The sequence below is a fragment of the Oryctolagus cuniculus genome, chromosome 4 (genome assembly GCF_964237555.1).
Source record: "Oryctolagus cuniculus chromosome 4, mOryCun1.1, whole genome shotgun sequence".
Taxonomy (NCBI): Eukaryota; Metazoa; Chordata; class Mammalia; order Lagomorpha; family Leporidae; genus Oryctolagus; species Oryctolagus cuniculus.
This window is the reverse complement of record NC_091435.1, coordinates 125,364,009-125,388,394: the sequence shown is the minus strand read 5'-3', so window position 1 is coordinate 125,388,394 and position 24,386 is coordinate 125,364,009. Positions and strand designations below refer to the sequence as shown.

The following is a 24,386-nucleotide window of genomic DNA, read 5'->3' as shown; positions in this document are numbered from 1 at the left end:
AAACTGGTAAAACAGACAAAGGGCATTATGTAACAATTAAGGGGTCAATGCAACAGAAAGATATGACTACAATTAATGTATATGCATCTGGGACCAGCATTGTGGCGTCACTGGTTAAGGCATCTCATATGGACGTCGGTTTGAGTCTGGCTGTTCCACTTCCCAACCACCTACCTGCAAAATATGCCTGGGAAAAGCAGCAAAGGATGGCCCAAGTGCTTGGACCTCCGCACCCATGTGGGAGACTGGGAAGAAGCTTGTGGCTCACTGCTTCAACCTGGCCTAGACACAGCCATTGCAGCCATTTGGGGAGTAAACCAGCAAATGGAAAATCTCTCTGAGTCTCTTTCTCTCTCTCAATAACTCTGCCTTTCAAACAAAACAAATAAATAAATCTTTAATATAAGTATATAATAATGAATTGTTTATAAATAAATAAGTATTTAATGTAAATATAATGTATATGTACCCAATGCTAAGGAGCCTGGTTATTTAAAATAAAAGTTAACAGATCTAAAGGGGGTCACTGACTCCAATACAATAATAATGAGGGAATTCAACACCCACTTTCGTCAGTGGGCAGATCAAGTAGCCAAAATATCAAAGAAACAACAGAGTGAGTCTACACTATGGTCCAAATGGACATAATTGATATCTATAGAACATCCACATCTGTAGAATACAAATTATTTCATCAAAAATGGAACTTTCTCTAGGATAGACCATATGCTATCCATAAAACAAGTTTCAACAAATTCTGACCACAATGGAGTGACACACCTGGAAATTAACATCTATTAAGCTCTAGAAAACATGCACATGCATGGAGATTGAACAACAGGCTCCTAAATGAACAGTGGATCATAAAAGAAATTGAAATGGAAATCAAAAAATTCCTATAAATGAATGAAGATGACAACACAACATATCAAAAGTTATGGAACATAGCAAAAGCAGTGTTAAGAAGGAAGTTGATTGAAATGAGTGTCTACATCAAGAAATTAGAAAGGCAACAAATAAATTATCTAATAATGCATCTCAAGGACCTAGAAAAACAGCAATAAACCAAGTCCAAAAATAGGAGGGAAGAAATAATTAAAATTAGAAAATAAACAAAATTGGAGCCAAAACAATGATACAACTGATCAATGAAATGAAGAGATGGTCTTTTCAAAAAATAAACAAAATTGATATACCACTGGCCCAATTAAACAAAAAGGTGAGGTGTAGGGGGGAGAAAACCCAAATTAATAAAATCAGAAGTGAAAAAGGAGATGTAGTTATAATAGATACAACAATTACAGACCAATATCTGTATTTCCACTAAGATCTGGAACATGATGAAGATGCCCACATTTACCATTGTTATACAATATAGTTCTGGAAGTTTTACCCATATCCATTAGGCAAGAAAAAAGAAATCAAAGGCATAACATGAGAAAGAAGGAAATGAAATTATCCCTCTTTGCAGATGACATGAACCTATATATAGGGAACCACAAGAAGAGTTCGGTAGTTACAAGACATAAAATCAACACACAAAAATTAGTAGCCTTTGTACACACCAACAATGAAAAAGAACCTGTAAGATCAATACCATTCACAATAGCTACAAAAAAAGTTTTAAATACCTTGGAATAAATTTAACCAAGAATGTGAAAGATCTCTACAATGAGAATTACAAAACATTAAAGAAACAAATAAAAGACAAGACAAAAATTGGAGAAATCTTCCATGTTCATGCATTGGAAGAATTAATTAATTAATCAAAACGTCCATATTACATAAAGCACTTTAGAAATTCAATGTGATCCCAATCAAAATACCAACGACCTATTTATCAGATCTAGAAAAAAAACAAGGCTAAAATTAATATGCAAACAGAAGAAACCCTGAATAGCTAAAACAATCTTAAACAACAAAAGCAAAGCTGGAGGCATCACAATACCAGATTTTAAGACTAAACTAGTACAACCAAGGAAGACAGTAGGGTGATTCCTCAGAAATCTGAAATAGATCTACCATATGACCCAGCCATCACACTCCTAGGGATTTACTCAAATGAAATCAGAAATATGAAAGAGTTTTCTGAACCCCCATGTTTATTGCAGCTCAATTCATAATATGGAAGATATGGAATCAACAAAGAAGCCCGTCAACTGATGACTAGAAAAAGCAAATGTGGTATATCTACACTATGGAGTACTACCCAACCATACAAAAGAAGGAAGTCCTGTCTTTTGCAACAAAATGGATGCAACTGGAAACCATTATGGTTAGAGAAACAACCCAGTCCCAAAAAGATAAATATATTTTTCCCTCTTGTATGTGGTAATTAATATAGAATCCAAAAATATGTCTAGGAATGAAATTGACATCCTACAATTTAATTATTGTTTTTAGCCCTTGTCTATACTCCTGTGGAACTGTGGTCTTTCTATATTTTACTTGTTGAATATTACATTTAGTGGTCCATTAAGCCTATGATCATGGAGTGGATTAAAATCATGTTTTTGCAAAAATTGAAAACAAAACAAAACAAAACAAAAAATGAAAGAAAGGAGGGGAGCTAAGGGAGGGAGAAGGAAAAGGATTGAAGTATGGTTATTTTCTTAGAATTGTACCTGTGAGGGGCTGGCACTGTGGTGTAGTGGGCAAAGCGGCTGCCTGCAGTGCCAGTGTCCCATATGGGTACCAGTTCAAGTCCCAGCTGCTCCACTTCCAACCAGTTCTCTGCTATGGCCTGGGAAAGCAGTGGAAGACGGCCCAAATTCTTGGGCCCCTGCACCCACGTGAGAGACCCAGCAGAAGCTCCTGGCTCTTGGCTTCAGATTGGTGCAGCTCCGGCCATTGTGGCCAACTGGGGGTTAAACCAGTGCATGTTAGACCTCTCTCTCTGCCTCTCCTTCTCTGTGTAACTTTTTCAAATAATAAATAAATATTTTAAAAAAGGAATTGTACCTATGAAATATATGAAATATGTTCTCTTTATAGTAATAATTTTTTTAAAAATCAGGGGAAAAACAGATTTTATTTTAGAAGGTCTTTGAGGCCAGAAATGCTTTCTCTCTCTGCCTGCCCTCCAAGTATAATTATAATTTTTATTTTAAAAAATCTTATACTTACATTATTATAATTGTACAACTGTTGAACATTGCTGAGTCTACTGCACACTATAATTGCATATATAGAACTTTTTTCTGATTTGTTAATTGCTTCAATTCCTATTCATCTGGTTAATTTTTAATGTACCTATCACAAGTCTTCCCATAGAGTCTAATAGTCTCTCAGTATTCTTTCCACATAACCAAAGGCAATAGGTGATCCATGAATTCTATTTTGTTCTCCTTATTAAAGTTCTCCTCCTTCTGGGCTGGCTGGATTTCAGAATTTTACTCAGCTTTGTTCCTGACTTTGTGAAAGAGCACCAGGAATTAAATTATTTATTTCTTGCATGTGCTTTTTTGTATGTCCTGTGGCCAGGAGCCAGGAGTTTCTTCCAGGTCTCTCACTCGAGTTTAGGGGCCCAAGGACTTAGGCCATCTTCTACTGCTTTCCCAGGCCCTAGCAGAGAGCTGGATCAAAAGTGGAGCAGCTGGGTCTTGAACCGATGCCCACATGATGCCGGAGCCTCAGGCCAGGGTTAATCCATTGCGCCACAGCGCTGGCCCCAACTACTCTAATTTTCAAAATCTATTTTTTCCTCTGAATCTTTCCTCTTAATATCTTGCTCTGGCTTTATCACTAAAATTTTTTTCTTAACATTCTGATGACATTAATTGACATACCTCAAGTTTCCTTTTCTCTGCATTGCCTTTATTTTCTCAAAGTTTCTCACTTCTATTTGTAGCAAAGGATTTCCTCAAACATATGCTAGGACTTAGCTATTTAAACGAATTTTTCAAATTGTCTATTTAAAAATATATTAAAAATCAAGCCAGTAATAAATTGGTTGGCATCTCTGTTTTCATGTTGACTAGTGAATTTCATTGTATAATTCTCTTGCTGGACTATTTTATTAGATTTATATATAAATAAAATACCTTCAGAGTTTTACCCCAAGGGTGGGTATATTCACTTCCTAGGGCACAGTGACTTACAACAGCAGATATTTATTCTGTCATAGTTCTGGGGTCAGAAGTCCAAAATCAAGGCTTCTGTGGGGTTAGATTTCCCTGGAGGCTCTAAAGGAGAATCCACCCCTTATCACTTTCCTTGTTTCTGCAGCATGTAGACAACCCTTGTCATTCCTTGGCTTGAGGCCACAGATATACAATCTCTGCCTCCAACCTCACCAGGCCTTGTTCTCTTGGTGTGTCTATTTCTTCTCTTGTATTTCTTACTAAAACACTCATCACCACCCTAAAGCCATGATGACCAACATCTCACCAACCTTAACTCTGTCACATCTGCAAAGATCCTGTTTCCTAGTCACATTCATGATTAACTAAGGAATTAGCACATGGCTGTATCTTTAGAGGCCACTATTTTTTAAGATTTATTTATTTATTTGAAAGTCAGATTTACACGGAGAGAGAAGGAGAGGCAGAGAGAGAGAGAGTGTTAGTTCCTCTATCTGCTGGTTCACTTCCCAGTTGGCTGCAATGGCTGGAGTTGCGCCGATCCGAAGCCAGGAGCCAGGAGCTTCCTCCGGGTCTCCCATGCGGGTGCAGGGGCCCAAGGACTTGGGCCATCTTCTACTGCTTTCCCAGGCCATAGCAGAGAGCTGGACTGGAAGTGCAGCAGCCGGGACTTGAACCAGTGCCCATATGGGATACCAGCACCGCAAGCAGTGGCTTTACCCAGTACGCCATAGCACTGGACCCTGGAGGCCACTATTTAATCCATTACAGTCATATTCTCCTAAGAAAAATTTTCTAATCTCCTACCTGGAGAGAAAAAAGCTTGAAGCTACATATTGGAAGAGGGCCAAGTTCTGACACTTCAGTGTGTGGAGGTTTACTTCGTCCTGGTACTCATTCTCTCTTTCTGTGAAGCAAATTAGCCCCAAACTTAGAGTCTTAAAACAACTGCTTACTGGGTCCCAGTTGTGGGACTGGGTTCAGCTGGACATTTGGTCTGCTCCTGTTACCCAGGGCTACTCATGTTGATTATGGGCCTCTGGTCACAGGACTATGGCCAGATGGTCCAAAATGGCTTTTTCTACATGCATGTGTTTGGTGCTGGCTGCTGGCTAGTCTCTTTCCCTACCTGGCCTTTCCTCCTCAAAGAAACTGTCCGGTTTCCTCACATGATTGCCCTCACAGCTCCAACAGGCCAAGAACAAAATCTTCATTCTCTGAGGCCTGGGCTCCAAAACTTGTACATCCTTTCTGCTACAATTTATTAGACATAGCAAGTCACTAAATCAGCCCAGATTCTGGAGGCAGGATTACTGACTGCACTTCTTGATGGCAGGAGTCAAACTGCAAAGGGATATTCATATAAGGATCAGGAGTTATGCAGCCATCCTTGCAATCCCCATGTTTTCAGCCTAATAGGCACACTCAGCTGTGCACAGTATTCTCAGTATCCTTTAGCTCAGACCCCTCTGGTCCATCCCTCTCCAATCTTATTTTCAGTTCTCTCCCAGGCCATATTGATTTGCATATGGGAACCATCCCTGCATACCAGGGTTAAATCCCACTTGGTTCAGGTGAGTGATCTTTCTGATGTGTTGTTGGATTCAATTAGCTAGTATTTTGTTGAGGATTTTTTTGGATCAATGTGCATCAGGGATATTGGTCTATAGTTCTCTCTCTTTGCTGTACCTTTCTGAAAAAGACACCACAACAACTATTTGCCTGCACAAGTAGCTGCCTCTAATTCATCCTAAAATTAAACTATAAATTTCACAGTATTTGAATATATGGTTATTTCACAGACAGTGTCATCTGGGAAGTATATTTGAGGCAGCAAAAATATTAGAAGATGTAACTATCCTGAAAGGTTTGTCAACTGCTTTCATTGCAAATAATCAGGAAAAATGACACAGAAATTCAAGAAAAAAACTCTTAAAGGAAATTTTTTTTGATGAGCAAAGTTCTAAAAAAAAGAAAGAAAAATAATAAAGGTACACTAGCACCAGAAAGGAATAATTACAAGCTGAGTTTTAATTCTCTCTCATAAGAGAGAGAAGATCGGAGTGACCGCAATTCTAACCAAATCATTCTGCATTCAGTGCAGTGTAATAAAGGTGGCACAAATGATACCTATAATGGCTAATAAGGATCAAGGATATTTTAACAGAAAGGCTAAAGAATCTATAGAGGCAACTTCTAGAATGACTACAAAGGGATAATGTGCATATTTATATCAGATAAAGTTACAATCTGGGAAGCGCCCTCTAGTGTGAGAAGAGCAAAGCTCTGAAAAATCCCCCTGGAACTGGCCATCCACATCTGTCCTTTGGATGAAACCTCCGCATAGATACAAACCTGCTTCTGCCTTTCCCACAGAGGTGGCCTTTGCCGCTAGTTAGCAGCTGGGAGGCTTTTCACGCTATTAGGACACTTGAACATCCCTGCCTCCCTGTCCCTCCTCAATCCATAAGAAACAAAAAGATAAAAGATAATCCTTTGCTAAGAGGGATTGCCAAGGAGTGTGGGGAAACCAAATCAAGTTATCGCTCCTGAACCAAAACCCTAGAAAGGGACTGATCACAAAACACACTGGACAGGATTTGGGAAAAGATGTTCATGATCAGTTGGCAAATACAGGAAGGGAGAAAATGAAACAAACTAAAACCTCAGACTAGCCCTAGCACTTCAGAACCACAGATCAGTGAATATATGTGACCTCTGCGTGTGGATAAAGAGAAGAAAGTGAGGCCTCAGCCAGACGGGCTCTGGTTTAACTTGTTCTTCTTCCTGGGTATAAAAGACAGAATTTCCCTTGGCACCTCCACATTTTAAGGATGAAAGGCCTAATCAAACAGCAAGTGGAACTGTCAAAGACATAAATTCAACTGTCAGAGAGCTTCAGTGAAATAAAAATCTATCCCTGGGCCGATACTCGATTTCACAGCATCACTGACAGCATTTGTGGTCAGTGGTGATTTTCTCCATGATTTCCAATACTTCATCAAACCTCCACCAATAATAGAAAGGTTTACATGCTTCTTCACGTCTCACTTCCTTGTAAAAACCACCCTGTGTCTCATAAAACTTACTAAATAAGATTTCTCTTGTTAATCTGTTCTGTTGGGACTGGCATTGTGGCATGGTGGGTTAAGCAGCCACCTGTGATGCCACCTGTGATATGGACACTGGTTTGAATCCCAGCTACTCCACTTCCAACCCAGCTGCCTGCTAATGAGCCTGGAAAAGCATTAAGTAATGACAAAAGTGCTTTGGCCCCTGCACCCAAGTGGGAGACCCAGATGAAGCTCCTGACTCCTGGATTTGGCCTAGCACAAGCCTGATCACTGAGGACATTTGGGGAGTGAACAAGCAGATGGAAGATCCTTCTCTTTCTGTCTTTCCCTCTCTCTGTAATCCTAAGTTTCAAATAAATAAATAAATGTCTTTGGAAAAAAACAAAAAGAAGTTGCCTTTTGTTGTAGAACTTCAGTCATGAACCCAACAATGGGTAAGGAAATGATATTTTTCTTCCCCAACAGAATTTTACGACCAAACGCATATGTAGAAACCTGTCCACTTGCATTCTCACATACCTCCTTGGAAATAGCCAGAGCTGTGTTATTAAATGAGTGTGACCCTTCATTGAGCAGCTAATAAACAAGGCAATGGATTAAGAATTTTTAGCTACATCTAATTTAATTCTCACATGTGTTGCAAATTCAATTATAGGTTAAGTAAGATTGATTTCCCCAAAATTCAGACAATTGTTTAAACTCTGAAGTCCTAATGTTACGAGCAATCCTGGACTTGATCTAAGGATGGCATCTGAGAGGTGAGGCCTCTAGGTGGTCTTTGGGTCATTTAGGAAGTGCCCTTAGATAGTGGTTCTCTGGAGAGGTTGATTATTTGAGCTCAAGTTCAGTCTGGGTTTATTCTGCTTCCTGCCCTACCACGGGATTTCCCTTCTGCTCCTGCCATGACCAGCCACCACAGAGGCTGGATTATGGGGCTATATATCTTGAATTCTAACCTCCAAACTCTAAGCTGAAATAAATCTTTTCTTTCCCAAGTAAGTTCCTCTCAGGCATTTTAATTTAGATAACAAAAGTGGACTGAAACAACTGCTACCCAGAATACTTTAATACTCACAAAAAGTAAAGGATGAAAGGGTAATGTCATCAAAGCCACACAGTAAATAAGGCTGTTCTACTCAATCCTACTCTACCACACCATCCAGTAAAAACAGAAATCCATTCAGTCCAAATGAAGTGCTGATCTGCTTGAATAGGGGTGATTAATACCACTGATGAAGAGAAGCAAAGAAACTCAATATCAGAAAACTCGCTTGATACATTCAAATAGGGAAGCTTGAAAGAGATATCAAGAAAGGTATTAAAACTAGTTCTTGGGGCCAGTGCTATGGGGTAGCAGGTAAAGCCACTGCCAGTGCCAGCATCCCATATGGGCACTGGTTTGAGTGCTCTCTGCTATGGCCTTGGAAAGCAGTAGAAGATGGCCCAAGTGCTTGGGCTCCTACACCCACGTGGGAGACCCAGAAGTTCCAGCCTCCTGGCTTCAGATCACTGCAGCTCCAGCCCTTGCAGCCATTTGGGGAGTGAACCAGTGGATAGAAGACCCCCCAACCCTCTCTCTCTCATACACACACACACATGCACATACACATATTAAATACAACAGAAAAACACTACAGAATGCATACAATCTTTCTATATGTCAAAGCCCCCAAAATACAATAAAAAACAAAGACATGGAAAAATATTGGTGCCTGTTATCCACAGAAATGTTAATCATACCAACTGTATAATTACCACATTCATACCAAAATGACTTGTTTAAAGATAACAATGTACTGATTTCTTAATTATAAACTAAAATAGTTATATAATTATTTTCTATTATGGCAACATGTTTCAAAACCCATGAAAATATTTCATCTCAAGGTTCATTGATAAGTAAATAATTCAAAGAAAACATATGTCTAAATCTGACTTACCAAATACTTTCTACTTTTTTTATTCTTGCTAAAGCAAACAGCTGAAAAATCTGATTACCAGATGAATCTACACATGAATAAACATTCAAAAATTACATTCAAATACTATAAAAGTGTTTGTCTCCCTAAACCAAGAGCAGAATTTAAATCTATGATATGTTTTGCTCCTTAGGAATCTACAAGCAGCACCTACTAGCTCAGATTACAAATGCCAAAGAGTTTTAGGTTACAGCAAGTGTGAATGACAATTTTCTGAGTTAAGTAGAAGAAAATGAAATAAAATGAAAAGTTGAATGCCTCTCAAGTGGAAATAACTTTTAAACTTCAATTTAATTCAAATCAGTACCAAAACTAAACAAACACATATATTAGCAATGTATTACTAATATAAGTATTATATTATGACTTAAATTATAATAATTTCATTCTGCAAAAAGAGAAAACCTAGCAACTTTTAAGTAGTATTCTGTTTGGCCATCACTGTGGAGTGGCAGGTTAAGCCTCTGCCTGTACAACCAGAGTCCCATATGGGTACCAGTTCGAGTCCCAGTTGCTCCACTTCCAATTCAGCTCTCTGTTAATGTGCCTGGGAAATTGGCAGAGATTCCTCAAGTCCTTGGGCACCTGAACCCACATGGGAAAACCAGATGGAGTTCCAGGCTCCTGACTTCAGCCTGGCCCACCCTCAGTTCGTGTAGCCATTTGGAGAGTGATTCAGATGATGGAAGATATCTCTCTCTCTCTCTCTCTGTCTTTCTGTCTCTCTCTCTCTTTTGACAGGCATAGTTAGACAGTGAGAGAGAAAGAGACAGAGAGAAAGGTCTTCCTTCCGTTGGTTCACCCCACAAATGGCTGCTACGGCCAGTGTGCTGTGGCTGGCGTGCCGCTCCAATCCGAAACCAGGAGCCAGGTGCTTCCTCCTGGTCTCCCATGCGGGTGCAGGGCCCAAGCACTTGCGCCATCCTCCTCTGCCTTCCCGGGCCACAGCAGAGAGTTGGACTGGAAGAGGAGCAACCAGGACAGAATCTGGCACCCCATCCAGGACTAGAACCAGGGGTGCCGGTGCCACAGGCGGAGGATTAGCCTAGTGAGCCGCGGCACTGGCCCTCTCCCTCTCTTTTTTTAGCATTCTCTTTCCTATTAGCATAGACCCTCAAAATTATAAAATATCAAAAATATAAATATTTCTATTTTGAGCTCTCTGAGTTTAGATTTTTTTTCCATCCCAAAACATAGCCCAATACCATGGTATATATAGTACATGTTCATACAAGGAAATAAATTAATCTGAAATTTTACTAACCCAGGCATCGATACTTTAATTTCCTTAGTATCTCCAACACTTGCAAACACCACCAAGGAGGAAAATTCACGATTGCCAAAGTCACCTAATCCATCCTTGGTCAGCTATATTCCTAGAGTTAATGCAAATTTATCTCCCTCTAAGATTTGAATATCAGATCAATATTCTACTCCACGACACTCCATAGTAGAAGTTTCTTCTGGTTCACATGATGTTCTTTCAATATCCAGATCCAGATTGTAAGAAGTGCTCTAACCACATAGCCCAAAAATTTCACTTGAGTATGTACCCAATAGAATTGAAAACATAAGCCCACACATTAAAACATGTACATGAATGTTCACAGCATTATTATTCATAATGGCCAAAAGATGGAAATAATAAATATCAACTGATAGATCAACAAAATGTGGTATATCCACTAATAGCATATTCAGCAATAAAAAGGAATGAACTCTGTTACATGCTAAATAGCAGGAGCCAATCAGAAAAGCCAAATATTACAAGATTTTCTCTACATGAAATGTCCAGAATAGACAAATCACTAGAGCCAGAAGGCAGATTACTGGTTGCCCAAGTTCTTGGGGAAACAGAAATAGGGAATGACTGCTAGTGGGTATGGAGTTTCTTCTGAGGAAACTGAAATGAATGAGTCATTATAGTTGCACAACTCTGTGAATATACTAAAATCTGAAATTGTATACTTTTTTAAAAGTTGAATTTGATGATATATGAATGAAGCTATTGTTAGAAGGAAATATTCTAACACTGGCTGCCTGATTACTTATGTAGCTGCTGTAGAAATAATCTTTTCAGCTGATTATTATATCACATAGCCCAAATGTTTGATGATTCTTTATAATTCCTACAGAGCTAAATGCTTTTTATTTAAAATGTATAAAGGAGTTAAATAACTCTTTATATTAAGACTATGAGTCCATAGATCTAAAGAAAATTAAAAGTAAATCCCATGAACTTCTGTAAAACCAAAGACCTTCCCCAAAACAGTCTAGCATAAATGGTCAAAAAACTTTAACAAAATATTATTTCTTTACTGTAGTGAGTGAGTTTGCAGAGATATTTTAAAAACGAGCATAAAAAAGACTAAATTTGTTAATAATTCAACCTATGTAATATTAAAATTTAAATGCCTTATTTTAAATGTATTTAGTGATTCCCTTTGCTAAGCAGTACCTAATTTACTTGGCATTTTCACATGATCAAATGGTAATTCTCTATCAGAATTGTCAATGATTTACTACAGTGCCAATTAAGAATCATAGTAAAATATCTAGGTATATTAATATAGATATAAATTTTAAATAATATTAATTTACACTAGTATAAACATATCAAGTATAAATTTATAGCAATATGATAATACATCATAGGATTAGAATAAATGGCAATAAACATTACCATTGAATATAAAATGAAACACATTAGTTAATATCCATTTCTTTATGGAAAAATATGCATATCCATACCCAGTTTATTTAAGGCAAAAAACTATACACCATGTTCAATTTATCACTTCCTCACTTAAAAGCTAATGGACACATGTAGACAACATTTTTACGGACTTGTGATATTTAACCCTCTTTCCTAGATTTAAACTATATCTACATGCAGCCCCAAAAGAAAGCCATGCATCATATACCATATTTTTAACTAAACAATCAAGTCTAGTGATACCTTTTGCTCCACCTTCAAAAACTGAGCTAGTTCTTCCACAGTTAGATGATCTTTCTTGTCACTGTAGTTTAAGAGCAACAAATAAAGGTCCCTTCTCAAAGACATCATTTTATAAAAAACACAAAATTCTTCAAATGTCAGAGTTCCTTGATTCTCATCTGTGTCAGCTTCCTGAAAAGGGCATAGAAAAACAAGGCAGTATGTGGATTTGCAACAGGAAAGTCCATACTGGAAAATATTTACATTTAAAAAGCTAGTAGACCAATTACAAATGGTGAACATACATTTAAGCATACCTGAAATGGTATAAACATTGACTATATATTAGACCACAAAGAAAGTTTCAACAAAGTATAACAAAATCAATCTTACGCAAATCAATTTCTCTGACCACAGTAAATTTATAAAGCAACAAACAAAGCTCAAACAAAAAATATGGAACTAATGCATTTCTCAACAGAAAGTGAAATACACAGAAGTGAACAAGTACCAAATCAATTCATATTAAGACTTGTATGATAAGGTTAACATGATAATTAAAGAGAAACTTGAAGTCTTAAATTTATTGGAAAGTGATATAGATTAAAAACAGAAGCTACTAATTCAATGAGAAAATCAGGAAAAAATTTAAGCTGCAGAAAACAGAAGAAAAAACATTACAAACAAAAGCAGAAAGCAATGAAATAGAAAACAAATAGATATAACAAGAAGGTAAGCAAGAAGAGAAACAGCTGATTTTTGGAGAAACTAATGAAAAAGAAATCTTGAACAAGACTCATCAAGAAGAAAAGAGAGAAGTTACATTTACGTGTCTTATCAATTTCTGGACTGTGATTTAATCAAATGTGATTTCCCACCCCCCAGAAGAGGCTCTGTCCTCATTCTCCATAGGTAGCTCTGATGCTCAAAGTCATCAGCATCACGGCCACCTCCTTGATATCCCCTCTAGAAAAGTCTGGACAATCTATCTGGATTTTGATTTGTGGTTGAATATGTTTGATTCTAGTAACAATTGAGTGAAAGTCTTTCATCATGTATCTTACTACTGAGTAGCTGAATTTGTTAGAAAATCACAAACTACTGGAGATACATGATGAGCAAGCAACCCATATAGGTGATCTTATTTCAAAGTGAACACAGTTGTAACTGAACAAAAACTGTCTTCCATTCAGTGTTGCGAAGCATACCCCATTGTTTCTGGCCTTACCATCTCTAACAACAAGGAAGCAGAAAACAAATGATGCACATAGCATTACATATCACATTGCCCTGGTATGCTTACTTACAGGTACAGATGATTACCCATCTAGTCACTCAGAATAGAAAAACATTCCAAAGCATGAATTATTCTTATGATCTATTTTAAAATCTGAAGCTTTTATAAATTAATATTCCACTTTTGGCCCTTAGTTTGAGGACTAAATTTAATCTCAGTGAAATGCTGCAGAGAAAGTGTGGCCCAAGGATTCCCTCAGTGACCAACAGGGAAGCAGCATCTCATCTAATACTAAGGGGCAGTTAAGTGAAGTTTCTGGAAAAAGCTTCCTAAATGGTATGAGTGATTAGCACTTCCAAGGCTCCTGGATTCTAAATCTCTAAACTCCTCAAAAACAAAATAGGGAGCCCTTGAGGTCTCAGATAAGCACTACTTTTTAATTTCAGTCTTTATTCTGATTCTCATAACACATGAGGCATGACTGTCCTCTCAAAAGGATTCAATGGCATTACTCCATCCTTTAAGTGTCGGGAAAAGTGCTTATACTTACTCTGAAAATAGCAACATATACAAAGTATTTTACAAGGTACAATCTGTGGATGGGTGGAAAGTTTATGAATTTTTTCTTTGATGAAAAAATTTTTCTCTTTATCAAAGAAAAATATTACAGTGCAAAGCAAGTAACATTAGCTTCCAACAAAACAGAGCAGCTTTTGAGGGTAGCTCAATGCATCAGTAATCTCTGTATGCTTTCCTTAAGCCTGTGCAATTGTGAAAACATACCTGAAACATTTGTCTAACTTTTCTTCTGGGCAGATTGACGTTTAGTTTATGCATTAGTTGGTGTATCTCTTCAATATTCAATAAGCCATCACCATTTTTATCAGCTTCCTCAAAAGTCTGCTTCACCCATGTGCAGAAAAGTCAAAGAAAATACTTGTGCTTTCATCAAAATAGAAACTTCTCCCTCAAAGCATACTCACAAGCACATTTATCAGCAACACAGAACTTAACAAGTAATTCTTTGAAGCCCTGCAATCCACAAGGCCTAGTGAGCTGCTAATAGGGACTGCAGTAAAAAAAAATAATAATAATAATAATAATAAAACAAAACACAGAACATGGAGAAGGGTATACATAAATGGGCCCCTCCACTGTGAAATGAGAGTCACAACAGATTAATGTCAAAGCTTCTTTAGTTAACCTTCTAATCCCATCTTATCCAAATTAAATATAAAACCTATTATTGCAAAAACACTGCATTTCCTCAACTGGATGGGGGATTTCATTACTCTTCTCAATTCCTCTACCAACAAGATAACATCTTAAATCATGTGCTCTTCAGTCAAGTCCATAAACATACAATGTTTTTATATGATTTTATACATTATCTCTGCTTGTTTCTCATTTCCTGACCAGTTTTTTCACAGGTATGCTGCCATGTTCGTAACACAGATCTTGTAAAATCCTTAACGGTTCCCATTCACAGAATGTAGCAGGAATGGTCCAACATTGTAGCTTGCAAAGAAGCTTGATAAAGATTCCCCTGTGGTAAAACAACAAATAAAACAAATCTAGGGCCGGTGCCGCGGCTCACCAGGCTAATCCTCCGCCTAGCGGCGCCGGCACACCAGGTTCTAGTCCCAGTCGGGGCGCCGGATTCTGTCCGGTTGCCCCTCTTCCAGGCCAGCTCTCTGCTGTGGCCAGGGAGTGCAGTGGAGGATGGCCCAGGTACTTGGGCCCTGCACCCCATGGGAGACCAGGAGAAGCACCTGGCTCCTGGCTTCGGATCAGCGCGGTGCACCAGCCACGGCAGCCATTGGAGGGTGAACCAACAGCAAAGGAAGACCTTTCTCTCTGTCTCTCTCTCTCACTGTCCACTCTGCCTGTCAAAAAAAAAAAAAAAAAATCTAGGCCTTATCTTCTCCTATGCACTTTTATCTAGTATCATGGTACACCATGGTACATTATCTTTTCAATTCTGTTTCCTCAATCTCATTCTTAACGTTTTAAAAAATTAGATCATCAAGAAGGGGGGAGGGCAGCACTGTGGCTCAATGGGTTAAAGCCCTAGCCTGAAGCGCCGGCATCCCATATGGGTACGGGTTCTAATCCCAGCTGCTCCTCTTCCAATCCAGCTCTCTGCTTTGGCCTGGGAAAGCAGTAGAATGGGCCCCTGCACCTGCGTGGGAGACCTGGAGGAATCTCCTGGCTCCTGCCTTCGGGTTGGCACAGCTCCGGCTGTTGCGGCCATCTGGGGAGTGAACCAGAGGATGGAAGACCTCTCTCTCTGTCTGTACCTCTCTCTGTAACTCTGTCTTTCAAATAAATAAAATAAATCTTTTAAAAAATTAGATCATCTAGTTCAATCTTTGCTCAGATTACAAGGTTAAAGTAGAAATTTGGTTAGAATTAGTGAGAACCAGGTCTGCAAGGCAGGACTCTGCAACCTGATCTAGCACTCTTATCTCCTTACATACAGCCTATCTCTGTCCCTTGTTCCTTCTGTTAGTATTTAGAGGATTCCTATCTAAGAGTCCTAAACTTCCAGGTTATGGGCAGTAACCCAATGCACAAGGCTCATATACTAGGGGTTGCCTTCACAGCTCTGATAGAAGAGGAGGAGGCAGGGTAAGGAGCTGAGTTTAGATATATATAAGGATTTATATTGTATAAACTGAGTTTTTAAAAGACCTTCAACATGATGAGCCTTAGGTTGCTTTACAAGTTAAAAAACAAAAAGCAGAATAAATGAAAAAGTTGAAAGTTCCCAGTTAACTTTTAGCAGAGGATTTTTTAATGGGTGGTTCATAGATATTAGGCATCGGGGTTACAAAAGGTAGGAACAGTATACATGCTTAGAATAACAAACTGAACTTCAAAGTTTGTAAGTAAAAGGAAAAGAATGAAGGTGATGGAAAGAAACCAGAGAATCAAAGAGAAAAGCATAGATTTGAAACCAAGAAATGGGAGACTGGGAATATATCAGGCGAGGTCAATGGATAAGCTTTGCTTATCAAACTGGTGACATCAATTGAGAGATTTTCATTTTAAGTCAAAATATTAAATCCCAGTGGTTACAAAGCACATTTGCATTTCTTACGTGATTCAAATTATGATTATAGAGGACTGTAGGTTAGAAAGTAAGGACAATTAAGAAAGGTAAAATCTTCCTTCTAAGCTTTTTTTTTTTTTTTTTTTTGACAGGCAAGAGTGGACAGTGAGAGCGAGAGAGACAGAGAGAAAGGTCTTCCTTTGCTGTTGGTTCACCCTCCAATGGCCGCCGCGGCCAGCGTGCTACGGCCAGCGCACCGCGCTGATCCGATGGCAGGAGCCAGGTGCTTCTCCTGGTCTCCCATGGGGTGCAGGGCCCAAGCACTTGGGCCATCCTCCACTGCACTCCCTGGCCACAGCAGAGAGCTGGCCTGGAAGAGGGGCAACCGGGACAGAATCTGGCGCCCCGACCGGGACTAGAACCCGTTGTGCCGGCGCCACAAGGCAGAGGATTAGCCTAGTGAGCTGCGGCGCCGGCCCCTTCTAAGCTTTTTTAAAGGTGATTTTCAGATTGTAAATATTTTCCTTCACACTTTGTTCCCTTGAAAACATTTTAAAATATATGTAAGAACCCAGCTCTTTTAAGTTCAATTTTTCCTCAGACTTCAGTAAAGACCTCATTATATATGACACCTGAAAGTTAAAAAGAGCCCCAGGGCTGGGGGAAAAATAACTGAAGTATCAAGAGTGGAAGATTTTTGGCCAGTTACAAATAAGCACTTGAGTCTCATTTTTTTTTTACTGTTTTCTGAGAACACTGCACTCACTCCATGAACTCTGCTTTTTTTGGCTGCAGACACTGTTCTGTGCCCCACAAAATATTTGTCCAGAGTTCAAATAAGTGATTAAATAAGTCCAAATATTTGCATTGCTTTATTCTATGATCCTTTACTGAAGCCTCTGAAAGGTGTCTTCAAAGAGGCAGCAACAGCCCAACCCTAAGTATGAATACACTCTGCAGACAAAGAAACAATGCTGGCCCTAATGCTACTGCTGAACTAGCCCTGTGACAGTGGGTCCCTGGAATCACCTCTTAGAGCTCCTGTTCATGAACAATGCCAGACAGCACAACTACACAACCTTGAAAACCCTTCCAAATCTAAGATTCAATGAAAAGGGAAACCGTTCTTTCTAGTAACAGTACACACGGTGTACACTGGCAGACAAAAGGGTTCTGATGTGGTTGCGCTGTTCTTCATAATTAAGATACGAGTGCCCAGACTAGCCCTGAATTAGTAACTCAGAATCATGCATGTGATAATTTAAGCAGAGAAACAGACACTTGGCAGAAACAAGGAGTACAATTAATGAAAAATAATAGTCTATTATTTTGTATCAAGAAACTATAGGAGATCGTAGAAATTAAATGGTAAAAATTAAATGGGCAAATGCTTCCTGTAAATGGCTTCGTTGTAAATATTTTAGGCTTTGCAGACCATTTGCTCTTGGTTTCAATCATACCACTCTGGCCTTGTTACATGAAAGGAGCCCTATAAATACATTCAAGGGCCAGAGGGAAATGTTGAGACCAGGTGCCAGCATCCGTATCTTTGCATTACAGGACCACTGAGATTTCTGACTTTAATCCCTCTGAGCAGAAAAGCAAAAGATTTGTCACTTTTCACCTCTCTTTAGAAATAACAACAATAGCTACTATATACAAAGTGCTAAAATGTGCTGGGCAGAGATTTAAGGACATTACCTATATCAATTTATTTGATCTTCAGAAGCTGCTACCACCACCACCACCATCATCATCAACATCACGACGACCACCACCACCAACATGTTACACATTAAGATGCTGAGGCAAGAGAGTGTAAGTAATTCACAAACCTAAAAAAGCACATAGCAGAATTGGGGCTGGACCCCAAGCAGTACAGCAAGGTCTGAGTCCCCCATGACATGATACAAGAAGCATTTAAAAAGTTCACGGGAAATGAAAAAAACTCATGATTTCAATTTTTTCACCAAAATAAACATCTTTAAATTCTATTTTTCCAGACTTTTGAAGAACCCTCATATTGCTCCTAGTAGATATGAACCTACCTCCACCCAACAGGACTACCCTACTGCAGAAATAATTCCGTTTATGCTCTAGACTGGGTGGATTTCCTCATAGAGCCATTTAAGATTCATTATTCTCATTATTCACTCACAGTTAAAGTTTTCAGAACTAAATGAAATCTAATAGTGAATATTCCAAATGTGCTCCTCTCCATATAATTAAATGTTCAATCAAGGATGTCATTCTGTTATTAAGATATTATCTAAAACCCTATCAAATTCTGACAAATATGTATGAGAATTGTTCCTGTGTTGACATAACTTACCTAATTTTTTTTACTTTAGCTTTCTTTTTACAAAGTATTCAGTAAATCTCTTCCTTTCTTTCTCCTTCACTGACATAAATATCAACTGCTTCTACCGTAACATTTCTTAAAAGACTGATCCTCTGTGCAGTCTATTGTCCATTTGCTTTCCAGTTAATGTAGTTTCTGAATATAAAATTCTTAAGCTGCCAGGCTGATGAACTCAAACATGAAATCTCGCAGGTGTCATTAAACATGCACAAATGAACCATTCAAAAACTACTGACCAGAGTGTTTTCAAGATGGCAGAATAAGGAGGAAGCTCACTGCTCTAGTCTAGGGAAAAAAGTTTCAAAAAAAAAAAAAAAAAGTGAAAAGAGTGCAATCTCAGGGAAGAGTTAAAGAGAAAACTGTGACTGTGAGTGGCTCCACATGCTCAGGGCTCCAGATACCCTGGTGAGGGTCATTGCTACAGGATCTGTGTTCACACCAAGGACTGCACAGATCCTTCATGTGGTTCTTAGAGCAGTGCACATAAAAACTGTACTCAATGGGTACAGTGCCCAGGCATTGGTCTCCTTGTAGGAGAGGAGGTAAGAATGAGAATATGCCAACAGAGCAGAACACACGCCCCCTCTGATCTTAAAAAAAAAAAAACAGAGATTTGCCACGTCCAACTTGGGTGTCACCTTGGACACTCTCCTCACACTGGAAACTAAACAGAGCTCCCTGACCACACCCAACACATGCCTCTGGGTATTCACAAAGAGTGGGGACTCCACTAAGCCACAGATGCATAGTTCAAAGATAAAAGCCATCACGGGGGGGGGGGGGGGGGACTAATAAGTATCACCACAAATGCCTAATAATAAATGCAGCAATTCAAGAAACAAGAATAAGGAACATAACATGACACCCCCAAAAGAACACAACATTTCAATACTAGGAGGTGAGGATGATGAGGCTGATGAAATTCCAAAAAGGAAATCAAAAAATTGATCACAGGATTATTTAGAAGTAATCAGAAGCAAATTCATGAACTAAAGAAATCTGAAAATGACAAGAAGGAAAACTTCTCCCATGAAATTGAAATTGTAAGGAGAAAACAAAATGAAATATTAGAAATGAAGATTTAATAGAGCAAATAAAAAATTAGTTATAAGGCCATAACAACAGGCTACATGAGGCAGAAGAAAGAATATCTGAAAATTTTACAATCAGACCAAAAAGTAAAAAGAAATTAGAAAACAAAAAACAGTGTCATGGATTTATGGGTTACTTTCAAACAGTCCAACATATGGGACATAGAAATTCCTGAAGGTGTGGAAAGAGAGAATGGATTAGAAGGACTTTTGAGTGAAATAATTACAGAAAACTATTCAAATTTGGAGAAAGAAAGGGACATCCAAGTATGAGAAGCACATAGAAATGCTAATAGACATGACCAGAAAAGATCTTCACCATGACACATTGTAGTCAAACTCTCCACAGTAAAACATAAAGACTCTAAAATGTGCATGATAGAAATGTCAGGTTACTTTCAGAGGATCTTCAATCAGCCTCACAACTGACTTTTCATCAGAAATGCTATAGGCTAGGAGAGAAGAGCAAGATATATTCAAATTCTTAAGAGGAAAAAAAAAACTGCCAATCCAGAATTCTATAGGCTGTAAAGCTCTCATTTATGAAAAAAAGTGAAATAAAGACTTTCCATAACAAACAGAAATTGAAATCCAGCCTTGCAAAAGATGCTTAAGGATGTGCTACACAGGGAAACACAGAAACATAGTCATCACTATGAAAGAAGGTAAAGGAAGAAAATCTCCCAGTAGAAGTACAAAGGAAATCCAAAGTAAACAACAGGAATATTTACAGGAAATGGCAAGGCCAAGTCGTTACTTATCAATAGTTACCTTGAATGTAAATGGCCTCAACTCTCCAGTTAAAAGATAAAGAATGCTTGAATGGAATAAAAAACAAAACCCATCTATTTGCTCCCTACAAGAAACACATCTCACCAACAAATATAAACACAGACTGAAAGTGAAAAGATGGAAAAAGATATTCCATGATAGCAAAAACCAAAAAAGAGCTGGGGTAGCCATCCTAGTATCAGAGAAAATAGACTTAAAACAAAAACTGTTAAAAGAGACAAAAAGGGCATTATATAATAATTAAGGGATCAACTTAACAGGAAGATGTCACTATTTTAAACGTATATACACCTAATTACAGGCTATTTAAAAGAAACATTAATGGATCTGAAGGGAGACATAGACTAAAATACAACAGTAATCAGAGGCTGGCGCCATGGCTCACTAAGCTAATCCTTTGCCTGCGGTGCTGGTACCCTGGGTTCTAGTCCCGGTAAGGGTGCCGGATTCTGTCCCGGTTGCTCCTCTTCCAGTCCAGCTCTCTGCTGTGGCCCAGAAAGGCAGTGGAAGATGGCCCAAGTGCTTGGCCCTGTACCCACATGGAAGACCAGGAGGAAGCATGTGGCTCCTGGATTTGGATCGGCGCTGTGCGCTGGCTGCAGCAGCCACTTGGGGGGTGAACCAACAGAAGGAAGACCTCTCTCTCTCTCTCTAACTCTGCCTGTCCAAAAAAAAAAAAAAAAACAGTAATAGGACACTTCAATACTCCACTTTCAGCAATGGACAAATTAACCAGACAGAAAATCAGCAAGGAAACAACAGAGCTAATTGACACTGTAGAACAAATGGATCTAACAGATATATATATAGAACCTTACATCCTACAGATGCAGAATACACATTCTTCTCACCAATGTGTGGAACTTTCTCAAGGGAAGACTACATGCTAGGCCATAAAGCAAGTCTAAGCAAATTCAAAAAAATCGAAATCATACCATGCATCTTCTCAGACCACAATGGAATGAAGCTGAAAATCACAATTCAAGAATATTTAGAATATATATAAACACATGGAGACTGACAACATGCTCCAGAATGAACAGTGGGTCATTGAAAACAATCAAAAGAGAACTCAAAAATTATCTGGAAATGAATGAAGACAAATATGCAACATATCAAAACTTAGGAGAAAAAGCAGTGTTAAAAGGAAAGTTTATAGCAAGTTGTGCCTACATAAAGAAATTAGAAAGGCACCAATTACATGCGGATCCAGCTGAAATGCCCATGAGAGTATTTCAGGCATGGAAAGCCAAGACACTCTGGGGGAAAAAAAAAAACCTAAATGAAAGATCTCCACGAGTGAGATCCAGCGGAAAGAATGGGTCATCAAAGAAGGAGGTACCTTTCTCTGAAGGGAGGAGAGAACTTCCACTTTGACCATGGCCTTGTCTAAATATGATCAGAGTCAGTGAACTCAGGGGGCTTCCATAGCCTTGGCAGCTCATGACAAGAGCCTAGGGTGATTACTGAGGCCATAAACAAGAGTGTCAATTTGTTAAGTCAACAACAGGAATCACTGTGCACTTACTCCTCATGTAGGATCTTTGTCCTTAGTGTGCTGTACATTGAGATTTAATGCTACAACTAGTACTCAAACAGTATTTTTCACTTTATGTTTCTGTGTGTGAGGGAGCAAACTGTTGAAATCTTTACTTAATGTATGCTAAACTGATCTTCTGTATATAAAGAGAATCGAAAATGAATCATGATGTGAATGGAAGGGGAGAGGGAGTGGGAAAGGGGAGGGTTGCGGGTGGGAGGGACGTTATGGGGGGAAGCCATTGTAATCCATAAGCTGTACTTTGGAAATTTATATTCATTAAATAAAAGTTAAAAAAAAAAAAAAGAAAGGCACCAATTAAATGAGTTACCAATGTATCTTAAGGACCTAGAACAAAAACCTTATGATTATCTCAATAGATGCAGAAAAAGCATTTGACAAAATACAACAAACTTTCATGATGAAAACTTTAAGCAAATTGGGTATAGAAGGAACATTCCTCAACACAATCAAAGCATTTATGAGAAACCCACAGCCAGCATTCTAGTGAATGGAGGAAAAGTTAGACACATTCCTACTGCAATCTGGAACCAGATAAGGATGTCCCACTCTCACCATTGCTATTCTATAGAACTCTGGAAGTTTTAGTTAGAGGCAGTAGGCAAGAAAAAGATATTTAAGGGTTACAGATTGGAAAAGAGGAAGTCAAACTATCCTTGTTTGCTGATGACATGATTCTATATGGAGAGGATACAAAAGACTCCACTAAGAGATGATTGGAACTCATAGAAGAGTTTGGTAAAGTGGCAGGATGTAAAATCAACACACAAAAATCAATAGCCTTTGTATGCACAGACAATTCCATGGCTGAGAAAGAACTTCTAAGATCAATCTCATTCACAGTAGCTACAAAAAAATCACATTTGTAGGAATAAATTTCATGAAGAATGTCAAAGATTTCTACAATAAGAACTACAAAACATTAAAGAAAGAAACAGAAGAAGATGCAAAAAATGGAAAAATTTTCCATGTTCATGGATTGGAAGAATCAGTATCATCAAAATATCATACTACTGAAAGCAATTTATAGATTCAATGCAATACCAATCAAAATACCAAAGACATTCTTGTCAGATATAGAAAAAAAATATGCTGAAATTCATATGGAAACATAGGAGACCCTTAACATGTAAAACAATCTTATACAACAAAAACAAAGCTGGAGACATCACAATACCAAGTTTCAAGACATAGAAAAGGGTAGTTATAATCAAAACAGCCTGGTACTGGTACAAAAACAGATGGATAGACCAATGGAATAGAATAAAAATTCCAGAAATCAACCCACACATCTACAACAAATTTATCTTTGCAAAGGAACTAAAATCAGTCTCTGGAGCAAAGATAGTCTCTTCAACAAATGGTGCTGGGAAAACTGGATCTCCACATGCAGAAGTATGTAGCAAGACCCCTACCTTACACCTTACACAAAAGTCTACTCAAAATGGATGAAAGATCTAAATCTATGAAAATCTAAATCTTAAAAAAACCTGTGATAACAAAATTTTCTCTCTCTGGGTAGGACTGTTTGGAGCTGCTGCCTGCTGCTGCTGTAGCTCTCCCTGACAAAGGCAGCCAGCTGCAGGACAGTCCCAACAGGCTGGGGACTGCACTGAGCTGCTCAATTAACTGCATCTGAACTGCCCCATCTCAGATGTCAATCATGAGAACATATTCTCTGTCACTTAAGACATGGTATCTGCTGCTTGCCCCAGAAAGCGTTCTTACCAACCAGTGGTTTTTCTTTTTTTTTGTCACATGATAAAAAGTTAAGAACTACATATCTTAGATTGCAACAGGTGATGGCTCAAGTAGTTGGGTCTCTGCTAGCCATATGAGAATCCTGGAGTGAGTTCCTGGCTCTAGGCTTCGGCCTGGCCCAGCCCCAACTATTGCAGGCACTTGGAAAGAGAGCTAGCAGATTGGAAATATATCTGTATGTCTGTTTGTTTCTTTGTCCTCTCTCTCTCTCTCTCTCTCTCTCACTCTCACTCTCACTCTGCATTTCAAATAAGTAATTTTTTGAAGAATAAAACTAACCAAATAAAGCACAAAAGTTTGTTTCTATGTGTGTGCTTTGTTTATTTATGAATCCCAGTTGCATTTATCTGCATGCTGAGATTATTGATGAAAACATCATGGCTCATCAACTCTGATTTTCACACTGTTAAAATCCTTTCATGGACTGAATAGATCCATTGTGCTCCAACAGTAT

The 24,386-nt window shown here is 38.5% G+C and overlaps 1 protein-coding gene across 13 annotated transcripts in view; it reads right to left on the bottom strand.

Annotated features, from left to right (window-relative positions):
* PLCH1 (phospholipase C eta 1) overlaps positions 1–24,386 on the bottom strand; it is a 300,525-nt gene that overhangs the window by 79,503 nt on the left and 196,636 nt on the right. For all 13 annotated transcript variants that reach the window (XM_070072611.1, XM_070072610.1, XM_070072614.1 and 10 more), the window contains 2 exons: positions 14,094–14,223; positions 12,095–12,265 (listed from right to left, as the gene is read on the bottom strand). In XM_070072611.1, coding sequence (XP_069928712.1) covers positions 12,095–12,265; positions 14,094–14,223 — 301 coding nt within the window. The remainder of the gene's footprint in view (positions 1–12,094; positions 12,266–14,093; positions 14,224–24,386) is intronic.